The sequence below is a fragment of the Macaca nemestrina genome, chromosome 6 (assembly GCF_043159975.1).
Source record: "Macaca nemestrina isolate mMacNem1 chromosome 6, mMacNem.hap1, whole genome shotgun sequence".
Taxonomy (NCBI): Eukaryota; Metazoa; Chordata; class Mammalia; order Primates; family Cercopithecidae; genus Macaca; species Macaca nemestrina.
This window is the reverse complement of record NC_092130.1, coordinates 38,109,549-38,132,397: the sequence shown is the minus strand read 5'-3', so window position 1 is coordinate 38,132,397 and position 22,849 is coordinate 38,109,549. Positions and strand designations below refer to the sequence as shown.

General features: G+C 49.7%; 1 protein-coding gene across 2 annotated transcripts; it reads right to left on the bottom strand.

Moving 5' to 3' along the window:
* Positions 1-730: 730 nt before the first annotated feature.
* LOC105466959 (sprouty RTK signaling antagonist 4) lies at positions 731-15,929 on the bottom strand. Of its 2 annotated transcripts, none has more exons than XM_011716176.3 (2): positions 15,704-15,929; positions 731-5,424 (listed from the first exon to the last, which is right to left on the bottom strand). In XM_011716176.3, exon 2 carries the CDS (start codon positions 5,375-5,377, stop codon positions 4,478-4,480), a length of 900 nt encoding a protein of 299 aa, XP_011714478.2. In that variant the 5' UTR covers positions 5,378-5,424; positions 15,704-15,929; the 3' UTR covers positions 731-4,477. The 2 variants fall into 2 exon arrangements, with proteins under 2 accessions (XP_011714478.2, XP_011714479.2); XM_011716177.3 differs by lacking the exon at positions 15,704-15,929 and adding an exon at positions 14,749-15,694.
* Between the last annotated feature and the right edge of the window lie 6,920 nt (positions 15,930-22,849).

Sequence of the window (22,849 nt, the reverse complement as noted above, 5' to 3'; positions counted from 1 at the left end):
CCAACATGGTGAAACCCTGTCTCTACTAAAAATACAGAAAATTAGCCAGGCATGGTGGTGCATGCCTATAATCCCAGCTACTCGGTAGTCTGAAACAGGAGAATCACTTAAACACAGGAGGTAGAGGTTGCAGTGAGTGAGATCGCTCCACTGCACTCTGGCCTGGGACTCTGTCTCAAACAACAAAAAACAAAAAACAGAAGTAAGGTACATTAGAAGGTCATGAAATGGATAGAAGGCTTTTGAGGCTGAAAGGACTAGTTTTGTACAATATCCATCAATTCTATGAAAATAAGGAAATGACAAAGGGCTTTTCTATTTGGTTCCTTGAAGCATGTATGTGTGTGTTCATGTGTGTGAAAACTTAATTTGGGGGCAATCAGGACATAAAGGGAGAGGAACGGACAGGTCAGCTGACCCTTTTCCCCCCTCTACCTCTTCCCAGTTTTGAAGCTTGGCTGTCCATCTGCAGCACACTCTGGTTTAGGGGACAGCTTGCCTAGGAAGGAGGCTCTAGCAGCTCCTGGCAGTATTTGGCTTCATAATGAAGAGCAGCTTTCCTCCGATGGTTCTACGGTCATCCTAGAGAAGGGAGAAGGGACTGCCCAGCCCACGAAGCCCTATCTTCTCTTCCCCTTTCAGTAGCTGCTTATTCTCAAACTTGAGGCCTTGCTGGGTGAAGAGATCAGGGAAGTGAACACACAAACACACCAGAAACGGCAGTCTCGTGTATATTTAACAATATATATTTATATATATTTTCTAAATCAGTACATTCAGTTTTTAACTTGTTTTTTTCTTCACAAACAGAAGAACTCTTACAATAGTAGACTTTCTAAAATAAATACTATTAAAATAGAGCTTCAAAATAAATATTCTATACAAAGAAAACCTTCTGTGGCAACTTTGTGGTGGGGTGGAAATGGGCTACAGTGAGGGGGAAATGAAGTCGGGATGTGGCGGGGTGGGAGCCTCGAGCTTTTCTGTTTGTAACATGAAACCAAGCTGTGGGACAGTGAGAAGGGAAAGCAAGGCAAGACACCGCACGCAGTTACCCACAGCAGAAAATGGCAACGCAAGATTCATCATCGACTGTCACAGTAAGCAGAGAGGGCACACAAATGCTCGTCAAAGGCATGAACCAGAAGGCTGGTGAGGCTTGCAGGATGCCCTAGTGAATTGTACAGTGTAGAGCTGTGCTGCCCACGCCCGCCAGACACTTCTTGGGACAGCACGGAAGAACGGGATGCTTCAAGGTGACAGTCATCCGGGTTCAGGTGCAGATCAACACTTTCCACGTGTGCCATCTTGGACAAGTCATTATCTAGCTGGGCCTCACTCGAGGTATGATGGCGATTGACAGACTCCACAGGGCTGAAAGAACCAGCCATGTCTTCCACCTCAGCTGTGAGGGGGTGCGTACCAAAGGAAGGGATTGGTCTTCACCCCCTTCCTGCTTGGGAAAGCCTTAGCTGTGCCCATCTTTTATCTGGGAGGGCTTCGCTACCCAAGACCCAGTTCCCAGGGTGCTCGCGGAAGCGCTGTCCTTCATAAACACGGGCAGCCAAAGCCCCCTGGAAGCGTCCTGGATCCCAGCTGCCCCTAGAATTAAGGCAGAACCCCCAGCCACCACCCCAGGTTTAACAGGGGCGGGAACTAACCAGCACTTTTCAAAAAAGGTCAAGCCGAGGCACCATCCAGCCGAACAGGCCATTGGTGACAGGAAACACACTCAGCCAGAAGCAGCTACACATGTGTGTCGTGTCTCTGAGTGCTGGGTCCCTCAGTGGCTCTCGACTGGCCCCAGAGCTGGGGAGGGTCCACAGGCAAGCCAGTTTATTCTTTTTTTTGTTTTTTTAATTTTTGCCAAGAAGCTGAGAAAAACAATGCTGAGGGATTGCTACACAACCAAGCTGGGAGAACCAAGGATGGTTCCTTCGCTCCTTCCCATGACCACCGAGCACACGAGGCGCTGAGGTGGACTCTCAGAGCACTCTGCAGACATCCATCAAGCAGGTTGAAAGCAAACCAAGAAGAACAAGCTAGAACAGGGGCAGGGGGAAAAAAAAGAAAAAGCAAACCAAAACCCAGAAAAATCCGTGTTTACAAGTATGTACACAAAAAGTCAGGGTTCAGGAGGTCGTTTGCCAGGAAATAGGGTCTCTGTTGGTAGACAGTCAGTGTGGGGTAGGGGTGTGTGTGTGTGTGTGTGTATGTGTGTATACACAGCTTATGTAAATCGACTCTCCACAGAACGGGTGTGTAGACCACCAAGATCACCAAAGTGCAACTGGGTCAAGTTTCCCATGGAGACAATTTGAGGGAGGGGCCCTGGGAAAAGTTCTGAGGCCTTGCAGAAAGCGTGCACATGTGCACTATCGATTTTGGGGCCACCTCATCTGAGGAAAACCATCTCCAGTCCCTTCAGTACACTTCTGATACATTCAGTTCATGTAAGTGGTTGGCCGAATGTGTTTCTTTCCTACCACTCCCTCTGAAATGTTCAAGAACATCCATACATCTGTCACAACTGTGGCAAGGGTAGCTACATGAATCAGCCTTGGAAAATGCAGATGCAATATTTCACATTCGCCTTTTACAAGCTAGCAAATGTTACATAAATAAAGCCGAAAATAATATGACCCTCCCTTCCTCCAATCAATAAATACCTATGGTTACAATTAACTTACTCTAAATCATAAGATGTTACTACTAGTCTTCAAGAAGGAAAAAAGAAGTCCTTGAGAAGCATTAGGTGCATGCCTATCATAGCTACCCACCTCGCTACCTCCTTCCTGGAGGCACCTCTGTTCCTACAGAACAAACTGGAAATGCTACGGACACTCTGCCTCATGCACTTCCAGTTTCACCTGGGGTAGCTCTTCTGACTCAGGCCATGCCCTCTCATTAGAGGGGAAAACAAAATACCACACACAAAGCAAAAACCCCACACAACAGCTGGGGAGGAAGGACCAGATACACTACAGCTTTTGCATGCAACAAGTACCTACCCACTGGACGTGCTGCACCTTCTGAGTCCTTTAGCACCTTGAGAGAAAGGGTTGCTACGTCTTTGAGGGCTGTCGGGAGAGGGTGGTGTGGCTGTGCACAAAAGCAGGGCTCAAACCCAGTGGCCCCTGGAAAAACCTTTCCCCTACCCTCTCCCCCAGCTCTTCCAACTCCCCTGCTGGGGCTTCCTAACACTAAAATAGACTCTTTTTTCATCATCTCTCTATTTACATTAAAGATACAGACACATCACTATACACAAAAGGCTATGACAGTGAGCAGCAGAATCAGAAGAGAAGAAACCCAAACCCAGCCTGGCTCAGTGGTCATTCTGCCAATGGGAGGTGCTGCCTCTCTTCTTTGCTGTTAAAATCCTCTTGTTGATGGGGAGGGAAATTGTGTTCCTTGAGGTTGCTCGCCCCCAGATTTTGAAATCAGCCCTTCCTAGGGGTGGCCCAAAAGGAAACAAGTTTTATTATTATTTTTTTAAAACACCGTTATCATCTGGTTTAATTATTCTATAAAAATGTAGTGACTGGATCCAGAGACCACAGCCTCAGACTCATTGGCAAAATGATATTTGGTCTCGCATTTGCCGCCCTGGCTTCCTCTACCCATATAAAGTTTCTGGAAGGGATCTGAGTAGAGAGAACCCGGGACACGTAGTAGGCAGGCGAGTCTGTGACTCGGTAAGAACCGAAGGACGGTGTGGTGAGCAGAACACCCCCAAGAGTTAGTTGATGCAGTTGGAAGGGAGACGTGCACTGAGCAGTGGCTCCTAAATCCATCCTGTGGCTCCGGGGAGGCAGAAGGAGGAATGAGGCTTGGACTCACTGGCCGTCCTCTGTTCTCAGCGGCTCCCAAGTATATACAATAGGAACTGCTAGGGTGTTCTACACCTTCCCCAAGACATCAGGGACAAAGTGGGGTGGAGTGAGATGGAGGAGAAGAAGGTATAGAAAACTCCAAAGGGTCTTCTTTAAAGGTACCCTGGTACTCAGTTAACAATTCCTCCCAGGCAGCTAGCTCCTGTGAGAGCCAAGACAATGGAAAAGAGGGAGGGTGGTGGGGGGAGGGAGGGGGGGAGGGGGGGAGGGAGGGAGGGAGGGAGAAGGAGGGGTTGGGAAGGCATTCAAGCCGCTGCAGCTTCCGGATATGTGTCCACATCTGTGTTCCGTCTTCTGAAAAAGAAAAATTCCCCCCAAAACCACACCCTGCCCCTGCATTGTCTGTTTGACACAAAGTTCCAGGACCCTGAAAAAAAAGCCCCAAAGTGCTTCTTCATCGTCTTGGGGAATACAGGGTAGGTGGTGGTGGTCTCTGTATTTTCCGAAGCTGGGGGTAGGGAGTGGGCAGACTAGCAAGGTCAGCCTCAGAAGACTAAAACCTCTGACCTTGCTGCAGTCTTCTTAGATGTCAGAAGAGAACCAGGTTTCCAGGCGGAGTACTGGGGCTTCGACAAAAACTGTCAGAAAGGCTTGTCCGGCCTGCTGGTCTTGGCATCCCCACTGGCTGCCTTGCAGATGACGCTGTTCGTGTGCTTGCAGCGGCAACCAGGGCGGCGCAGACGGTCGTAGCCGCGCTGGGCCAGCTTCACGCAGCCGGTGGCAGGCAGGTAGCAGAGCAGGCAGGGTAGCACCACGGAGAGAGCACCCATGAAGGACCAGCGAGCGCAGCAGTTGGAGCGGGAGCAGGAGCAGGGGTGGTCAGCGCAGGAGCCCTCATCGTCCTCATTCGTGCAGTGGTAGAAGATGCCCTGCACCAGACACATGCACGTGCCATAGTTGACCAGGGTCTGGGCTGAGCACAGGCACTCCTGGTTGCAGACCCAGCAGGAGGGCAACGTCCGCGGGGACGCACACTCCTTGCATTTACACTTCCCACAGGCCTCGCACAGCAAGAAGTGCTTGTCCAGCTCGGATGGGACCGCCGGGCCCTTGAGGTCCAGCGGCTTGCAGTGGACCACCTTGGGCTGGATGCGCACAGCCCTTGGTGAGGCCTGGTCGGCCACGGGTGGTGGTGCCATGTGGTCTAAGAGCCGCTGGTCTGAGGATGTGCTGCTGCTGCTGCTCACAGAGCTGGGGCGCCCGCTGAAGGAGATCCAGTGGTGGGTGACATCCTGGTCACAGCGGGCGGGCGTCGGGGCCAGGTCTGGGGCCCCACCCCGGGTCCGCTTTGGGCCGGTGGTGGGGGCCAGGCCAGGGTTGTCTATGTAGTCGTTCTCCACGTGGCTGGTCTTCATCTGGTCAATGGGTAGGATGGTGAGTGGGTGCTGGAGCCGGCTGTGGGACATCCGGCTGTCAAGAAGGGGCTGGACCATGACTGAGCTGGGAGTCAAGGGGGCGCTCTGTGGGATCGGGGGCTCCATGGGGCTGGAGGTCCTGGACTGTATGGAGAAACAGGCTTCTAGGGGCCCTGGGGGTAGGGTGGGGAAAAGGAAGAGAGAATGGATTCCAGGCATCAGTATGTGGCCTGCTAATACCTCACCGCCGCCACCCCCCCCATGAGGTCCTTGGGAGCCACCCAATTGAAATAGGAACTAAAATCACTGTGTGGACTTTCCAGTGACTTCCAAGCTTAGATGATTAATAATGACAAGTAGTCAGTGGTGGAAATAATACTTACTGAGCACTTAAGACGGAGGTGCTCTCCTAAGCACCATATACATTAAGTCTTTGACTTCATGATAAGCCTAAAATGTAACTACTATTATCCCCCTTTTCTATTTACAGAAAAGACATGTTCAAATTAATTTGTCCAAAATCACACAAAACTATCCAAAACTATCAGTAGCAGGACTCAAACCCGGGCAGCCTGATTTCATTCTCTTAGTCACTGTGAAACATGCTCCTTAGTTAAGATACATAGCTCAGTGGATATAAACACAGGATCTGGAACCAGACTCAAATTCGATTCTCACTTTGGCCTAGCAATATTGCTATGAATGAGTTCTTTCATCTCTGTGCCTTAGGTTTTGGTCTTGTCATCTGTAAAACGGGCTCTTGTGAGGATTAAAGGAGAAAATACTATCTATTACCTAGCATACTACCACCTGGCATGCAGCAACAATTTATCGCTGCCCTAGGAAATAAGCTGAGATCTCCTGAGCACTTATAAGCACTTCCCGCCAAGCACTGTGCCAGGTACTGGGGACAATGTGGTGAACTCAACAGACACCTCTGGATGCTCCCGTGGACTTTTTCAGCTGGATTAACAAGCCCTTTATTTCAGATATTCGCAAGAGAAGGACGGTTATCTGACGCCTGCACATCCAGGATATTAACTTATTACTACCACTTCTTAAGAGCAGCAACCTGCAGTGGCTAATAATCCCTAGGTATGTCAGCTTCTGACAACTTGGATGGGAAATCCTCTCAAGGGGCACTCACATCACCCATTTCCAAGTGCTGAGCTGAACATTCAGCCTAAATGCTATTTACTAGAATAGCTAAGCCAACCCTGGATCAGTTTCTAATTTCACCGAGAGAGTGCAATTTTAAGTTGGAATCCAGCCAGAGATTCAACTGCAGTGCCTGACACGGAACCCCAGGAAGTCACTTAAATCAAAGAGCGGAAACGGCTTGGTTCAAATTTAGAAAGTGCACATTGTTTTCTATTAGAAGTGCCATTTCCTTGCCTGCTGACCTTTACAGTTGGAATTCTGCTGGAGATCAATTTAAAGAAATAGCAGCAGAAGGCCAAGACCTCTGCTCAAGGGGACACAATTTGGAATCCAAGGGAAAGATTACACTCTGGGAAGATTCCACCCCAATCTTAAGAACCCCAGGGAACGGGGAGGAAGGATAGAAGAGAAAGGTAAGTCTTTAAAACAAAACCAAAAAAAGGTCATTGGATTAATGTATTCTGGGGTGGGGTTTTAGTAAACGCTTTTGCATTTACTAAATTTGCATCAAGATGCTAATGATGTTCTCATTAGGAGAGCTGATCCTGCCCCTCTGCTGTTAGGTTTATCTAGAACCTGTCTAAAATAAAAAGCTAGCTCTAGATGAAAGTTTATGAAGGGGATAAAAGGGGGCTATCCACAGAGCTCCAGTCTGTATATCACTTACACTGCTAAATCCAAAAAGCATCCAGTCTTTTCTGCAAGGTTCAATGCTCAGTCAACTGGTATTTCCCATTCACGCAGGGCATCAACTATTGGCTTTGCTCCCATGGCCCTGCCTACTTAAAAGGATGCTGGTATTTCTTTACACGCTTTGTTTTTCCTGTCTTGGAGAAAGCCTACCTAGTGGCAGTGCCTGCCCCCCATGTTCTCTTTGGATGAAACCAGAGCATCGAATTGGTGACTTCCTTGTGGCAGAGTTTGCCTTAAGTTTCTGGCAGGTCTGCCACCAAAGAGTAGCCACTTGCCAAAGCAGCCTCCCGTGGAGATCCTGTGGTTAGGGCTGGAGAGAGGGAATGCAAGTAAGCATCTATGGAGAGGAGTTTTTCCAAGGACCAGGCTGATGACAGGGTAGGAACTCCAGGGAATGCTACCTCAGCCTGCCCACTTACTGTCAGTAGGGGTTCCAAGGCCTTGCTTCTAGAATAAATGAGTTTGGGGCAAGAGGCCAGGGTTAGGAGCTCAAGGTCCAGCACTGAGGACGGTGCCTGGAGGAAAGGCCTAAGAATAAAAAACGCCATGGATAAGATTCTCCAGCACCAGCCAGAAACCTCACCCCCGGACAATGATAACATGATTCCCTTGTTCCAGAAACCCATGTCAGGAATATTCAGGGTCCTGCCAACACAATGTAGGCAGCAGTTTGAAGCTTCTATTGCCCCATACAGTTGGGTTTTGTCTCTCAGGACAAGGATTGGGTCTGGCCATGCTGTGGGAGAAAGTAAAATACTCCCTTCCCTTGAGCAGATTCATTTTTTTTTTTTTGTGAGGTTCTTTAAAAACAGCCACATTTCCTACAGATAAAGCAAAAGAAATGGGCAATGCTCAGAAATTTTAATAGGCCTTGGAATCAGAAGGCAGATTCCCCAATTCATGGAAAAGTCCCACCAGGAAGCCAGGATGGGAGCAGCCACTGCAGGCAATGGGGATGTTGGCATTCACAGGCTCCCATAACCCTCCAGAGACAGCTGTCAACATCTGGGCCTGCAGTTGAGGCCAGACATGGGGATGGGAGCTTGGCCCACGATGACTCGGCTCTCTGGGGATGATGCAGCATCCGATGGCTCCATTGGGCGTATTATAAAATGTATCTTCCCTTCCATAACCCTGATGTAGTAGGATTCCTTTCAACCACCAGCTCAGCAAAAACCAAATCACAGATCCACTGCTGCCCTCACCCCTCACCAGCAGGGACCCTCAAAGAACCTCTGCTGAATTTATTTGGCTGACAATAACAATTTTCTGAGCTGCCTATTTAATAACCCCTCAGCACAGCTAAATGATGTCTCCAAAAAAAAAAAAAAGAAAAAAGAAAAAGAAAAGAAAAAAGAAAGAAGGCCTGGCACAGTGGCTCACGCCTGTATCTCAGCATTTTGGGAGGTCAAGGCACGCGGATCACTTGAGGTCAGGAGTTTGAGACCAGCCTGACCAACAGGGTGAAACTCTATCTCTACTAAAAATACAAAAATTAGCCAGGCGTGGTGGCAGGCGCCTGTAATCCCAGCTACTTGGGAGGCTGAGGCAGGAGAGTCACTTGAACCCAGGAGGCGGAGACTGCAGTGAGCCAAGATCGCACTACTGCACTCTAGCCTGGGTGACAGAGCAAGACTGCGTCTCAAGGAAAAAAAAAAAAAGAAAGAAAGAAAGAAAAAGAAAAACCAACTCTCAGTTGATTTGGTAGATCAATCTCGACTCACTGAGAAACACCCGCCCTCCACTCTGAGCAGTGCTGACAATCTTAAGCGCAGGTTTAGTATGTGCTCTCTGCTTCCCCTGCAAGGAAGTAAGAGATTTATGATGTAAATAGGACAGAGGAGGCTTTGCCTCATTTAGGCAGTTTGGAAGATACTGATGGCCAATTTGGAAGACACTGGACAGAGAAACAAACCCAGCACTCCATTTAGCCAAAGAAACACCTCTATCAAGTTTAGGTGGTACTCTTAGGAACTGGCAAGAGGGAAGGGACTTTTACCTGCACTCAACCTTCTAATAATAATAAAAAATAATAATTATGGAAGCGGCTAATATTTATGAAAGATTTCTTGGTGCCAGGCTCCGTGCTAAGCCCTCAGTGATTTATTTTCTCATTTAATTCTCACCATACTTCAAGAGAGTACCCATTTTACAGAGAAGAAATGGAAGCACAAAGGGTCATAGAGCTAGCAAGTGACCAGAGCAGGATTTGAACCAAGACAGCAGAGGCTTCAGAGGCTGAAATATTAATGTCTCCGCCCTGACTTACAATGACTTGCAGAAGCCCTCCATAACCTCTGGGAATTCATGGGAAGGCATGGAAGTGCCATCACTTTCAGAACCATGGACTCCTCCAGCCCTCACGGAACATCATCAGAACATCCTAGGGCTCTGCAATGCAACCACCAGGGAAGGAAAGCTAGATGGGCTTACATCAGCCTGAACCCCAGGGAGGGGAATTTTCAGTGTGGAGAGTGAAGGCTGTGGGGGGGGTTTGTAATCTCTCTCATTCAAGGAAGGCTCAGAATTCAAGTTCTCTTCACTTCCAGTTTAGTGTTATGTGCCATCCCCCTGTCTTAAAAGTGGTTTCATTTTTTTCTTTTTTTTTTTTGAGATGGAGTTTTGCCTTTTTTTGCCCAGGCTGGAGTGCAATGGCACGATCTTGGCGTACAACATGCTCCGCCTCCCAGGTTCAAACGATTCTCAGCCTCCCGAGTAGCTGGAATTACAGGCATGTGCAACCCTGTCCAGCTAATTTTGTATTTTTAGTAGAGATGGGGTTTCTCCATGTTGGTCAGGCTGGTCTTGAACTCCTGACCTCAGCTAATCCGCCCGCCTCAGCCTCCCAAAGTGCTGGCATTACAGGTGTGAGTCACCACATCCGGCCTCATTTTTAGTTTTCTTATAGTTGAATGGATTTCACTTGTAGGAGTGGAAACCCTGGGGTGGAAAGCAATCTCTACTCCTCCCTACCTATCAAGTTGAACTTAAGGGTCCCTAGGGTACCTTCATTTATGGGGCTCTCCCTGGTCCAGGTCTGTGAGGAAGGCAGGGAGCCAGGGCACAGAGAGTTCTAGAATACTGAATCAGCAGGATATCAAAATCCCTAGAACACCCAACACTGTATTTGCTGCTTGGCAGGTCTGGGAGCCCAGAGCCAGCCAGTCTGACACTCACTGCATTTGTACCTGTGGGGAGGGGGCTGAGCATCAGGCTGCAGACCGCTCAATACAGGCTGGCTGAAAAGAATCAAGAGGCATGTTAAATGTCTGCACAACTGAGCAGGATGCCTAATCCCACCCACCCACACCCTCCCCTTGACTTACCCTAGTGAGGTGAGTTGGGAAATATTGGGAAAACCTGACAGTTGTACTTTGAAAGCTACAGGTCAGCTAATGACAAACTGGCAAGAGGCTGTGAATGAATGGGTAGTTTGAGCACTGCCCCATTCAGTCTCAGCGGGTTATTTCAGTGAAGGTTGTTTAACCCTTTAAACAACTCAGAATAAAGGTCTCTAGGCTGCCAGAGAGGCTGCCCACCACTATGGCTTGGTTCTTTGTGACACTATCCCAGTTTAGCTAATTAAGCTACAACCAAATGATGACATTACTTTAAAAGGACTTTAAAAAGAGGGGGAGGGATGCTGAGGGAAGCAGAGGACTTGCCCCTCCCTATACCCTACAAAGAAAATATCTGCTGAGAATGGCCCCAGTGGGAGAATAAAGCATTTGGGCAGCTGGATTTGTCTGGGAATCCTTCTCCTATCTCCCTACCCCCAGCACCAGCACTAAGAAGCTCACCTCTGGCCATAATCTGTTAGAGATCACAAAAGAAAATGGTTGCTTTTCATCACTTCATCCTACCACCAGTTACCGGTTCCCAACCCTCTTCTTCTCTTCCCACAACCAATCAGCTGAGCTCCAAAGCCCGAGCACACAGAATGGTGGGAATCTTGCTGGACTTTGGGCTCTTTAATCAGCTTCAAGTTTTTGCTTCACTGTATTACTGCCGTAATTGTCTGCCCAGATTCCCATAAAGAAGGATTAGAAGCCAAGAGTCAGTAAAGAAGGAGTCATAAGGAGCCTGTTAACCACTGGCATGGTTTGGGAACTATTGGCCAAGTCCAGGTCTGGGTGGGACCAGAACCCTAGACTCCTAAGGCAGGGCTTCCTCCACACAGACACTAAGATCTTATTATTTGTCTCCTTACCCTCCACCAAGAAATGAACTTACAATAATAGATTTTAGCTTACTCCTGGGACAGGAGCAGGAAATGACTTCCCCCAACCAGAAAAAGAAAGACTACTGACAAGGGAAATCACTCTTCTGCAAGTGGCCACCTGCCCCGAAGGGCCCCTTCCCTCCTCTGCTAGATCCAGCACATCTGTGCTCCCTCCCCTGTGCCCTTGCTTCCTTCACTGACTGGGGCCTGTCCTTGGAAAGAACAATCGTGATCACAGCTGAACTGTGGAGTCTCTTAAGCCCAGCCACATGTCCCGGATACATTCCCCAGCCTTGTCAGCTGTCCGGATCTGCAGGGTGGCCCCAGACCCCTGAGAGCCAAGAACACCCTCCCCTCTTACATCATGCAACACCCCACACCTCCTGTGCAGGAAGGGGGCACCCTTAAAACCAGGCCCTCCTCCTAGGAGCTCAATAATAACAATGAGCATGGCCCTAGTCCCGGCCGCTCACTAGCAGTTTTGCTGGCCCCCTGTCCCCTTGGGAGGAGTTTATTTTCTCTACTGTGCAGATGGGGAAACTAAGGCCATGCTTAGCAGGTTTGCCTAGTCACTCATCTGCTCTGTCCAGGCCCCTGGCTGGGTCTGGAAGGGGCAACACAGCTTTCCGAAAGCTGTTCATTCACCTTCCCCTGGCTCTTTTGAAAGAGCAAAAATGTATTCTAATGAGTTACTGTTTCTCCTCTCAGGGAGACAAGGTTGGCCATGAAATAGAACCTTCTCCACTCTGGCCATTTCCCTTCCTTAAAAACTCTGTCATGTCTACATACAAAACCCCACATTTTCTTTTTTTTTTTTTTTGAGATGGAGTCTCGCTCTGTGGCCCAGGCTGGACTGCAGTGGCCAGATCTCAGCTCACTACAAGCTCCGCCTCCCGGGTTCACGCCATTCTCCTGCCTCAGCCTCCCAAGTAGCTGGGACTACAGGCGCCCGCCACCTCGCCCGGCTGGTTTTTTGTACCTTTTAGTAGAGACGGAGTTTCACCGGGTTAGCCAGGATGGTCTCGATCTCCTGACCTTGTGATCCGCCCGTCTCGGCCTCCCAAAGTGCTGGGATTACAGGCTTGAGCCACCGCGCCCGGCCAAAACCCCACATTTTCAACTTTATCTCCAAATTCAGAGGCCTGGGCAAGAATCCTTAGCCAGGTTGTCATCACAAGGGAACTGCCACCTAAGTAGAGGCCAGATGACAAACACTCTGGATTTAGAACCAAATGGAACACCATGATTCTCCAAGAAACACTGGACTTTTCTGAATAAAGAGGGAGGGCTCCTTCCTAGGCCTCCTTGGCACCAACGCCCAGGCCCTCATTAACAGGATAGCCCAAGGACAGAAAAACACTGTGGAGGCCCAAATCTGGGAGCTGTAAGATGTCACACCATGAGACATTCAGCCCTGGAAACTGGAATCCCCACATATGGTACCACAATATTAAATCCCAGAGCAACACAGCTCAAAGGTCACTTCTGGAAGTATTAATGAGTTTTATTCCTCTTAATTTTTAAATCACTGATTTTCAAATTTGGCACTGAAAGACTGCTTTCATTTATTATCCACGAAAGTCAGCCAAAGCTCTGGGCACAGGTTTACCAAAGTTGGGGCTGGGGTCATGGGTGGGTGTGAACTGGGAAGGACAGATTTCCAAAGAGCCACATCTCTCCATCAATTCTGGGAGGATGCAAATAAAAATGACATGTGAGACTGGGCGCAGTGGCTCACGCCTGTAATCCCAGCACTTTGAGAGGCCGAGGTCGGCAGATCATGAGGTCAGGAGTTTGAGACCAGCCTGGCCAATATGGTGAAATCCTATCTCTACTAAAAATACAAAAATTAGCTGGGTGTGGTGGTGCACACCTTTGATTCCAGCTACTGAGGCAGGAGAATTGTTTGAACCTAGGAGGTGGAGGTTGCATTGAGCCACGATCGCGCGACAGCCCTCCAGCCTGGGTGACAGAGCAAGACTCTGTCTTAAAATAAATAAATAAATAATAAAAAATAAAAATACATGAAAATGACACCCGTAAGCTCCAAATATCCACCTGTCCACAGCCTCTGCCCTGCTATGTGTTCTGTCTCCTCCCACCAGCCCCAACTAAAGCTTTAGTGAGACGTGGCCATTTCAGAGGGTGATCTGAAAAAGGTCGTGGGTCTGGGCAGGAGAGCTAAGGGCAAGAGGGCATTTACACTCCACCAAAAGGGAGTGACTCCCGATAACCAACAGATGCCTTTCAAGTCTCCTCACCGTAGCTGACCAGTATTTGTCCATTGAGATTTCAGAAATCTGCTACTAAAATCCCCACCCTACACCCATAACTGGCCACGGGGCTTGGTTGGTAAGTGTGTGTGCTGTTCACCACATTAGGATTTGCTGGAGCCTGGCGGCACGTGAGGATCCTCCCAAGGGATGGGAAAGAGGAAATGTGATTTCACACTGGACATCTCCACTAGTTCTTTCCCACCCTTCTAGGAGACAGAGAGGGAGAGATAAAGAGAAATCTTTAACCGCAGCCCTGCCTCTCCTAGTCCTCCTGACACCCGCACTAAAAAAAAAAAAAAAAAAAAAAAAAAAAGCTGAAAATTTCAGAGATGTTTATGCTCCATTTGGGTGAAGATCTGGAGAACTCTAAACATTGTGAAATCCACCAATGCAATATTGGGTAGGGCCTCAGGCCAGACTGAGCTCATTAAGAGATTGATAAACCCACAGTTCCCAACTTCTCTGAGCCTTGTCCCTTCCAGTTTCGAATCCCCAGAGGCTTGTCAGAGAGGCTAGTGCCTCGGTCAGCTACAGAGACAGACAAGTGCTTGCTCCTGCCCCTCTGCAAGTTCTTTGGCCTCCAGTGTGTCTGGCCTCTCCCAAAACTGGAGAGAATCACGCCACTGATTCGGAGGCAGGAAAGAGGGGGCTGCCACTAGGTTTGGTCACCCCACTGTACACTCTTCTTTCCAGCACTAAACGCACTGGGGGGTACCGAAGCCTTGCTGCGCCAGAAGGCGGCCTCCTGCCCTCACAGAGGCCTTGGCAATATGGATGCCCCTCCAGCAGCTGGTGAAAGACAGCAGCCAGCAGCTCCCTGCTCTGCCTACCATCTAGCCCTTCCAGCCCATTTCGCCTCTCTTGTCCATCCTTCAGCCCTATAAGCCATGCAACCATTTTCCGTCTCCCTTGCCTCTTCTGCCCACAACCCCCTGCCCCCAATCAAGGAGAATTGAGAAACCGTCTTCTTGCACAAGAGTAGCTACTGTCTAAACGCTTTTTGATCGTCTGCATGGAGGGGGAACTGGGCACAGCCTTGGACCCAGTGATGGAGCCAAGCTCCAGCTGCCCTGGCTAGCCAAACCCGCCCTCACCCTGCTCACTGTCCCTGGGGTCTTAGCGATTCAGAATTTTTCAGAACGTACCGTCTCTATTCTCTTCTCTGTGATGTCAAGCCTGGTACCACCAAGAAGGAAGGAGGGAAAGTAGGAGCCTTATCTCTCCTACGTTCGCAACCTCTTCCTCCAGCTCCCACACGCCTGGCGTTATGTAAACGCACCTTCAGCCCCCACCACAGCCCTAGCGCGGCCTGGGGGCTCCGGGGCCTGGCACGGCTCGGTGCCCGGGGAGAGGGAGGTACAGGGTGGCCGAGGAGCCTCAGGCCCTACAGAGGCCAGGCAAGAAAAAGGCAACTGCAAGGCAGTTGCACAGCATAAAATGCGGCAGCGGAGCAAAGGTCAGACGGCGAGGAACCGCCTCGCCAAGGAGAGGGAGCAGAAATGCCCAGTCCTGAGCCAGTCCCTCTTTGACCATCGAGGAAGAGGCAGAAGGGGAGGGAATTCAGTCCGTCACCGCTCCGAAGAGAAAGGAAAAAATCTACGTCGAGCATAGGCCGCTACGGCGGGCTGGGAGATACACGGCAAAGCTGGCACCGTGGGCACGGAGCTGGGAGTTGGGCGAGCCGCCCAGAGCGAGGGCGCCCCCCGACCCAAACGGTGGCTCCTGACCAAGCCCAGAGCCGCCCGTTCCAGCGTTCGAGGCGGATGGTGGCAGGAGAAGGAAAGAGGCCAGGCCAGAGGCAAACTCCCGGGACACGCACGGGGCTTCCCGAGTCGCAGAGGGCGGGGAAGCCGGGCTTGGCAATGCCCAGGGGTCGGAAACGGCGGTGCCAGGCTGTGAACACCCCCGGCGCCGTGCCGGCCGGGCCGAGGGCGTCAGGGAGCTGCGGCGCACCGCAGCGACTCAAGGAGGCGCAGGCTGAGGGAAGGAACACTGAGGCGCGCCTAGAAATAGCGCACCATTTGCCCCAGCCCAAGGGGGGAGTCGCGTCGCCGCTCAGAGCGGGGCAGTTTCAGATCCCAAAACCGGCCATGGACTTACTTTGAGGAGCTGCAGGGTCACAAGCATCGCCCCACGTCTGTCTAAATCCTGGAGCCAGAGCAGGCAACCGCCGCTGTACTCGCAGACGCCGGCCAGAGGAACCGGCAAGGCTCCCTGTGCTCCACAGCGCCAACTCCGCGCTGTCAGCTCAGCTCGCTACCTCCGCGGCGATGTTGCAACCACTGCCTGGGAAAATGGCTTTTTTATGAATGGGAGGGAAGGGAGCGCCAGTGCGCACGCGCGCCGTTCGCGATTCTATGAATGGGTGGGCACAAGAGACCGCGAGCGCGCATGCGCTGCGCTCCATTTTTTATGAATGGGGGGCGGGAAAAGATCTTAACCCGTGATTGCTGGGACTGGCTCAAGCTCCACCAGGAGCCGTCGTTCTTTTACAAAGAGGGGTGGAGGTTCCAGTGGAGGTTGTTATTGCCTTTTTTTTTTTTTTTTTTAATGAATGGAGGGCGGCGGCGACTGCTGCAGCTGGGCCAGCTGCGCGGGCTGCACCCCCTCCCAGCCTGCGAGAGGAGGTAAAGGCCACCTTCACGCCACTGCGGGCCTGGGCAGGAACCGTCAGTGTCGCTGGGGGGCGGGGGGCGCTGCGGCCTCCGGATCCCGGGATGAGAGCAGGGTGGGGGAGGACATACCTAGATCTGGGGATCTCTGCCTCCCGCAAGCAGTCAAAAGAGGGGGCTGGAGGACCCCTACTGGGGGCCTTCTCTTGCTCTAGACCAGAGACGCCAGGCGGGAGGGATCTTGAAGCTGCGTTTACCAAATATTAAGAAAATGTCCATCATCCGTATCAAAGGGTGGGGTGGGGATTGGTGAGTGAATCTGATTCCTTTTCCTGAGGCTGAATCTCTCGTGAGTGCTGGCCGCCCCTCCCCCCATTTCTTGGGTGTAGACAGTGACTGGGCCCAGGCCTCTTCCGGCTCCAGTAGCCCCCGGGGCGATTCTGGCAATTCAGCCAGAGGAAGCCTGGCCCTCGCCTCCCAGCGTTCCCCCCGCCCCAGTGCAATGTCCTCAGTGCCCGGGCGTCTGCCCGCCCTCTGCCGCCCTAGCTAGGTGTCCTCTCTCTGTCCCAGTCGGTTTCCTAGCCCTCACAGGACGCTGGCCTGAGGAGCCTCGGTCCACCGAAGGCCCACGGCCCTTTGCTGTTGTAGGCGCCTTTCCCCAATATCCCCCACCTCTCGCCAGCCTCCCCTCCGGGGAAGTGGGAGCGGCCGAGAACTGGCCAGGTGGATGGGTGGAGCCGGCCGCGCCGAGGATGCTGCCGGGGTGGCCTCAGGATTAAATAACAACGGGGCTCTTGAGCCGCAGAGGAAATGGAAATGGCTGGGGATCCTTTCTTTGCTGTTAATGATGGTGGCGTTGGGGGGCGGGGGTGAGGATCTGCTGAAGCCGGTGAAAAGAAAAGACCCCGCCATTAGGCCTGACTCCAGGAAGGCGGAGAGCCCTCGCGGCAGGCCTTGCTCCTCCCTGGAACGGAGGAGCCTGTAGCCTCCGGGAAGTCCGGGGCAGGGGGTGGCTTTGATGCGTAGATAAGAGCAGAGGCTTGGCCCTGAGTCCCTTGTAACGTCTGTCTTGCCGCTGTTCTGGCCTCACGGGGAGATTGTGTGGCAGACTTTTTCTTCCTACGCCACTATAGGATTGTGCTTGGCTGTTGTCAGAGGAACCAATGAAAGGCTCCCAGCCTAGGGCTGAAGTCTGGCCTAGGGCTGGGACTGGGACTGGGACTCTAGACAGGCAGCCCAAGGTCACCGAGTCCTAGTCTAAAATGTCTTCTCACCGTTCGGACTCACCTCTCCGTGTACTTACCCAGCTCCTGAGGGCAGAGCAGACTCCCCTAGGGAACCTCAGCCTTCCTTTCAGGGGCGAGACTTCTCTCTAAGAGCAAGAGAACTCTTGGCCAGAACAATGGGTGCAGCTGTCCAGGACTTCCCTGTAAGGGTGTTGAAGTTCAGTTTCGCTCTCTCTGTCAGCTGTAGAAACTGAGGCCAAACTGCACCGGGAAGAGCTAGTAAATTGTAGCACAGATTTTCTAGATCTTTGCAACCTGGCTCTACTTTGCTACCAACCCTTCTCAGCATCACAGACCTAAAATCCTGTTTCTTGCATGTCAGTTAAGCATTTCAAACAATGAAAGTTGAAGCAGTAATTTTCCAGCTGGTGCTCACCCATGGCCCTTGCTGAAACAATTAGAAGGATGGGAATAGATAAATCTTAAATCTATGGCAGAAAAGGAGGATTGGAGGAGCGGGGGGGGGGGGGGGGGGGGGGACGGGGAGGGGGTTTGCTGTCCTGTTTTTCTTTATTAGAGAAACTCAAGAGACAGACAGGATTACATTTCATAGTCTTTCTCAGCTTCCCTGAAAGAGAATTCAAGGAGACCCCAGTCTGTGTTGGGGAGAAGGAGGAGCTCCCAGTCTTGAGCTGGGAGGGGCCTCTGATGCTTATTTAAGTACAGCGAGATTCAGAATGTCTAGGAGGGCTCTGGAGGTCATATTCTGGTTGTGCTTGGAACGTAAGCTGAGGAATGGTTTGGAGCAGCAGTTATGAAAAATTCATTCATTCATTCATACATTCATTCCTTGATCGATTCTGTAGTGGGGCCTGCCCTGACTCCTGAGACTCAGTGGTGAGGGACAGACAGCCCTCCCTGCCCTTGCGAAGCGCACAGTGTTTTGAAAAGACAGACTGCAACATGAGGTTATAAGTGCTAGGAGAGAAATGAGCTTTCTCTGGGGTATGTTGCTTGCCGGGGAGGTGGGGGATGGTGGAAGGAGCTGATTCTGATTTGGTCATCAGGGAATGCCTCTGGGAGGGCGGCTTCTAGTTGTGAGTTGAGACCTGAAGACTGAGAAGTGAATCTGAGGGAGGACTGGAGAAACATCTCAGGCAGAGGGAGCATGGGTGGAGGCCATGTGTGGGAAAAGCCTGGCATATTGGAGGCACTGACAGAAGGCCTCTGTGGCCACAGCTTTATGAGCAAGTTTGAAGTGAGCCTGGTGAGGAATTCAGATGTCATCCTATTAAGGATTTTAAGCAAGGTCTGACACATTCTGATTTGTGTTTTAAACCTCTCCAGCAGCCCTGGGGCCACAATTTAGGGGGTGAGGGGACAGAATGAAAGGTGGTTGGGGAATGCAAAGCATTTGCTCCATTGCAGGGTGAAGACATATTCCTTCTTTAGGGTTGGGTGGCCGGTAGGCCTGTGCTGGATTTATTTTTCTATTTCATCTGATTCTGTTCATTCCAAAGCTACTCTATGTCCTCCCCAGGTATAACTTTTCTGCTAGAGGCACATCCTAACAACTTTGCATTCCTGCCAGGGCTAATGACAATCTTTTATCCTGACTCCAATAAAACATCCTCACTCCCGTCAGATTGTGGCCAGGGGAGTAGAGTAGGTCCAGTTCTGAGCTTTGGTCTTTTATTAATCTCCTAGCCTTGCTAGGACCTGGAAGATGAGTTAGTGTGATTGAGGAGAGGCAGGAATTCCAATTCAATGACAGTCACTTCTGGAGCACTTACTGTGTGCCAGTCCTATGTGCAGCATGTTTTCATATGTAAAATTTTTTCAAAAAGCTGGGTCTTGATTTTGTCACCTCTCTTTTGCAGAGCAGAAGTTCAAGCCTCCATTTTAAAATTTTATTCCACAAAAAATTATTTTTTTGTGTGTTATTTTTGTGACACACTTCTCGTGTCCGGCATAGTGCCAGCTGTTAACAGTTATAGTGAGAAAAGGGACAGATACAAATTTTGCTCTTATAGGGCTTACAGTCAGTGGTGATGCCACAGGGAGGGCATGGAGAGATGAGGATGGCATGTGCTTTCTTCCTGCAGTCTCCATCAGAACCCCCATTCATTTGTGTGTGTTCAATGGACATTTCTCAACCTTAGTAAGTGTTAAGCAATGGAAGCAAAGGCCCCCCCTACCCAAACAGATTATCTTCTTCCATCTATGTAGAAATTCTGGACTGCTACCATTTATAGTCAAGTTTGGGAGATAGACATTAAACAAATAATTGATCAAAGAATCACTTAATTACAGTTAACATCAGCAGTGCATACAAAGTACAGAGAGCAAAGGAGGGGAGCACAGCCTGAGGCCCTCAAGAAAGTTCCCCAGAGCTCAGATCTGTAGAATACAGACTCAGCCAGACTAAGCTCAGTGGTAGAAGGCCCAGAACCAGGAAAGAGCCTTGAGGACCCTAGTCTTTTGAGGAAGAGAGGATGTGTCAGAACAAGAGGTTAGAACTCTGTCCTGGCACTACCTCCTAAGCTTTCTGGTTCAGCGTTTCAGCTGTTTCAGCTTTGGGGCTGAACAGCTTGAAAGACAGATGGACAGGCACTGCCCACAGATTGCTAGGGTTAAATCCTGCCCTTACATGCTCCATAGTCTCAAACAAGTTATTCAGACTTTATGTGCCTCAGTTTCCCCATCTATAATATGAAAACTGATAGTAGTACTTACCACAAAGAGCGGAGCTTGAATGCGGTATTGAACATAAGGCACTTAGAACAGTGCCTGAGCCAGGCATGATAGCTCATGCCTGTAATCCCAGTGCTTTGGGTGGCAGGAGGATCACCTGAGCCAAGGAGTTCAAGACCAGCCTGGGCAGCTTAAGGAGACCCCCCAACTCTACAGAAAAAAAAAAAGCAAAAACAAAGCTGGGTGTAGTGGTACATGCCTGTGGTCCCAGCTACTCAGGAGGCTAAGGTGGGAGGATAGCCTGAGCCAGGGATATTGGGGCTGCAGTAAGCCGTGATTGAACTAATACATATTAGATGATTATTCAACATATACAGCTGTTCTGATGTAAATAATTAGAATTTCAAGAGAAGCTCATTTATCTGGGTGCATCAAGAACTCAGAGAAAAGCAATCTAAAAAAAATTTTAAAGTCTTTACTAACAAAGTTAAAACAATTATACTGCAGTTGTCATCAATATTTTAACTAGAACAGTTTTTGCAGGACAAAAGCATTTTGAGGTTGGGCACGATGGCTCATGCTTGTAATCCCAACACACTGGGAGGCTGAGGCTGGCAGATTGCTTGAGTCCAGGAGTCCAAGAACAGCCTGGGCAACATGGTGAAACTCTGTCTCTGCTAAAAATACAAAAAGTTAGTCAGGCATGGTGGCGCATGCCTGTAGTCCCAGGTACTTGGGAGGTGGAGGTGGGAGAATCACCTGAGCGTGGGAAGTCGAGGCTGCAGTGAGCCAAGATGGCACCACTGCACTCCAGCCTGGGTGACAGAGTGAGATCCTGTCTCAAAAAACAAGAAAAAAAGAAAGTTTTAAATTGTGTAGTTGGCTACCTTAAATAGTTGACCAAAGGGTTGATTTTAACCAAGACCAATATATGTTTGAAGAGTTTCAGTGGTAGCAGGTAGTGTGATATAATACTGAATGTGTATGCTGTTGGTTCTCTTGAATCTCTATAAGGGGGGGACATGTTAAACACTTGGTGACTTGGCATAATTCTTAATCTCTTCAAGCCTTGACTGTAGGAAGGGAATATACATAGCATCTACTTAGAGGGTTGCCGTAAGCACTAAATGGCATGATGCTTTTCAAGTAACTTAGCTCAGAGCCAGGTGCGTAGCTATTTTTGTGGTCTTCTAGTTGTTTTGTGTAACAGGGAAATTTTAAAGATTTGAACTTGGCTATGGTAACACAGGTCACTAGTTTCCTTTTCCCTGCCCTTCCTCCAAGACCCCTGGTTTTCACTCATGAATTTCTATGGCACAGTTCAAATTTGCATTTGTTGAAATTCACATTTAAATGCAAGCACACTGTCCATTTCAGATGTGAGAGCTAAATCCAGAACAGCCATTGTGAGCAGTGAATATGAAGAATAAAACAAAACAAAAGAAAAAAACCCCATAACCCATCAGTGGCCAAGAGTAACCCCCTTAGTCCTTGCTTGCAAATCACAGAAATTCCCTAGTAACCTTGAACACTCAGATGTGTCAGTGGTTGGCAAACTCTGGCTTTGGGAACTCCATAAACGGACTTGGCCCAGGGTACTGCCACTTAGTTTGTTTAGAGATCTTAGGCAAGTTACTGATCACTTAGAGCCTCAGTCTTGTTTATATAATGGGCATGATGATTCCAACCCATAAGGTGGTTCAGTAAACACTTCATAAATGTCTGTGTCCTTTATATAAAAGAGTGGGACCCTCAGGAGAAGCACAGGGATAAGGAATGCCCATCTGGACTTATCTAGATCAGCGACTTTCTGGAGGCCTGATCTTGGCTTTCACACTGCATGGGAGAGATGGGGGCTGGGCCTCTTTCTGACTTGACATTTGTGTTTTGGGCCATCTTTACTACTCTGGCCTCCATTCATGCCACTTCATTTGGTCATTCATTCATTCAACCAATATTTAAGCCCCTTCTAGATACCAGGCACCATGCTAGACCCCAAGGACACAGCAATGAATGAGTTAGAGGAATCCCTTGCTCTCAAATAGCTTAGTCTAATGAGGGGAGCATATAAAATTTAAACATCCACTGGGCGCGGTGGCTCACGCCTGTAATCCCAGCACTTTGGGAGGCAAAGGTGGGCGGATCACCTGAGGTCAGAAGTTTGACATCAGCCTGACCAAACCTTGAGTCACGACTCATGGGATGAATCTCCGTTTGTGTAGTGATTAAGCGTGCAAGTCTTGGAGTCAGCTAGGCTTGGATTAGATTCTCACTCATCTCTACCTATCTACTACCTCTGTGACTTCAGGCAAGTCACCTAATGTCACTAAGCTTCAGGTCCTTTATCAAATAGTGTAAATATGGGAGCGCTCATCTCATTGGGTCTTCAACCCATTCCTTTGTTTGAGAATGTTTATGGAACATCTACTGGACTCTGTTTCGGGCACTGAGAATTCAGAAGTGAATAAGACAGATAAGGCTTTGCTCTCATGGAATGTACATTCTATTTAGGGGAGAGGGATGGTAGTTAAACAAATAATTAAGATCATTTCAGATAGTGATACATGCTCTGGAGGTATCAGGGGGCTGTGGTCAAGCAATGAGGTGAGGGTGGTAGGGAAATCAGGGAGGTGATGGCTGAGCTGAGACTCAAATGAAGGAACAGTGCTTTACACAGAAGGGCTAGCTGGTGCAAGGGCCTGAGGCAGAAACAA

Excerpts from the sequence above, each read along its gene's own strand:
- LOC105466959 (XM_011716176.3), bottom strand. The coding sequence starts at position 5,377 with ATGGAGCCCCCGATCCCACAGAGCGCCCCCTTGACTCCCAGCTCAGTC.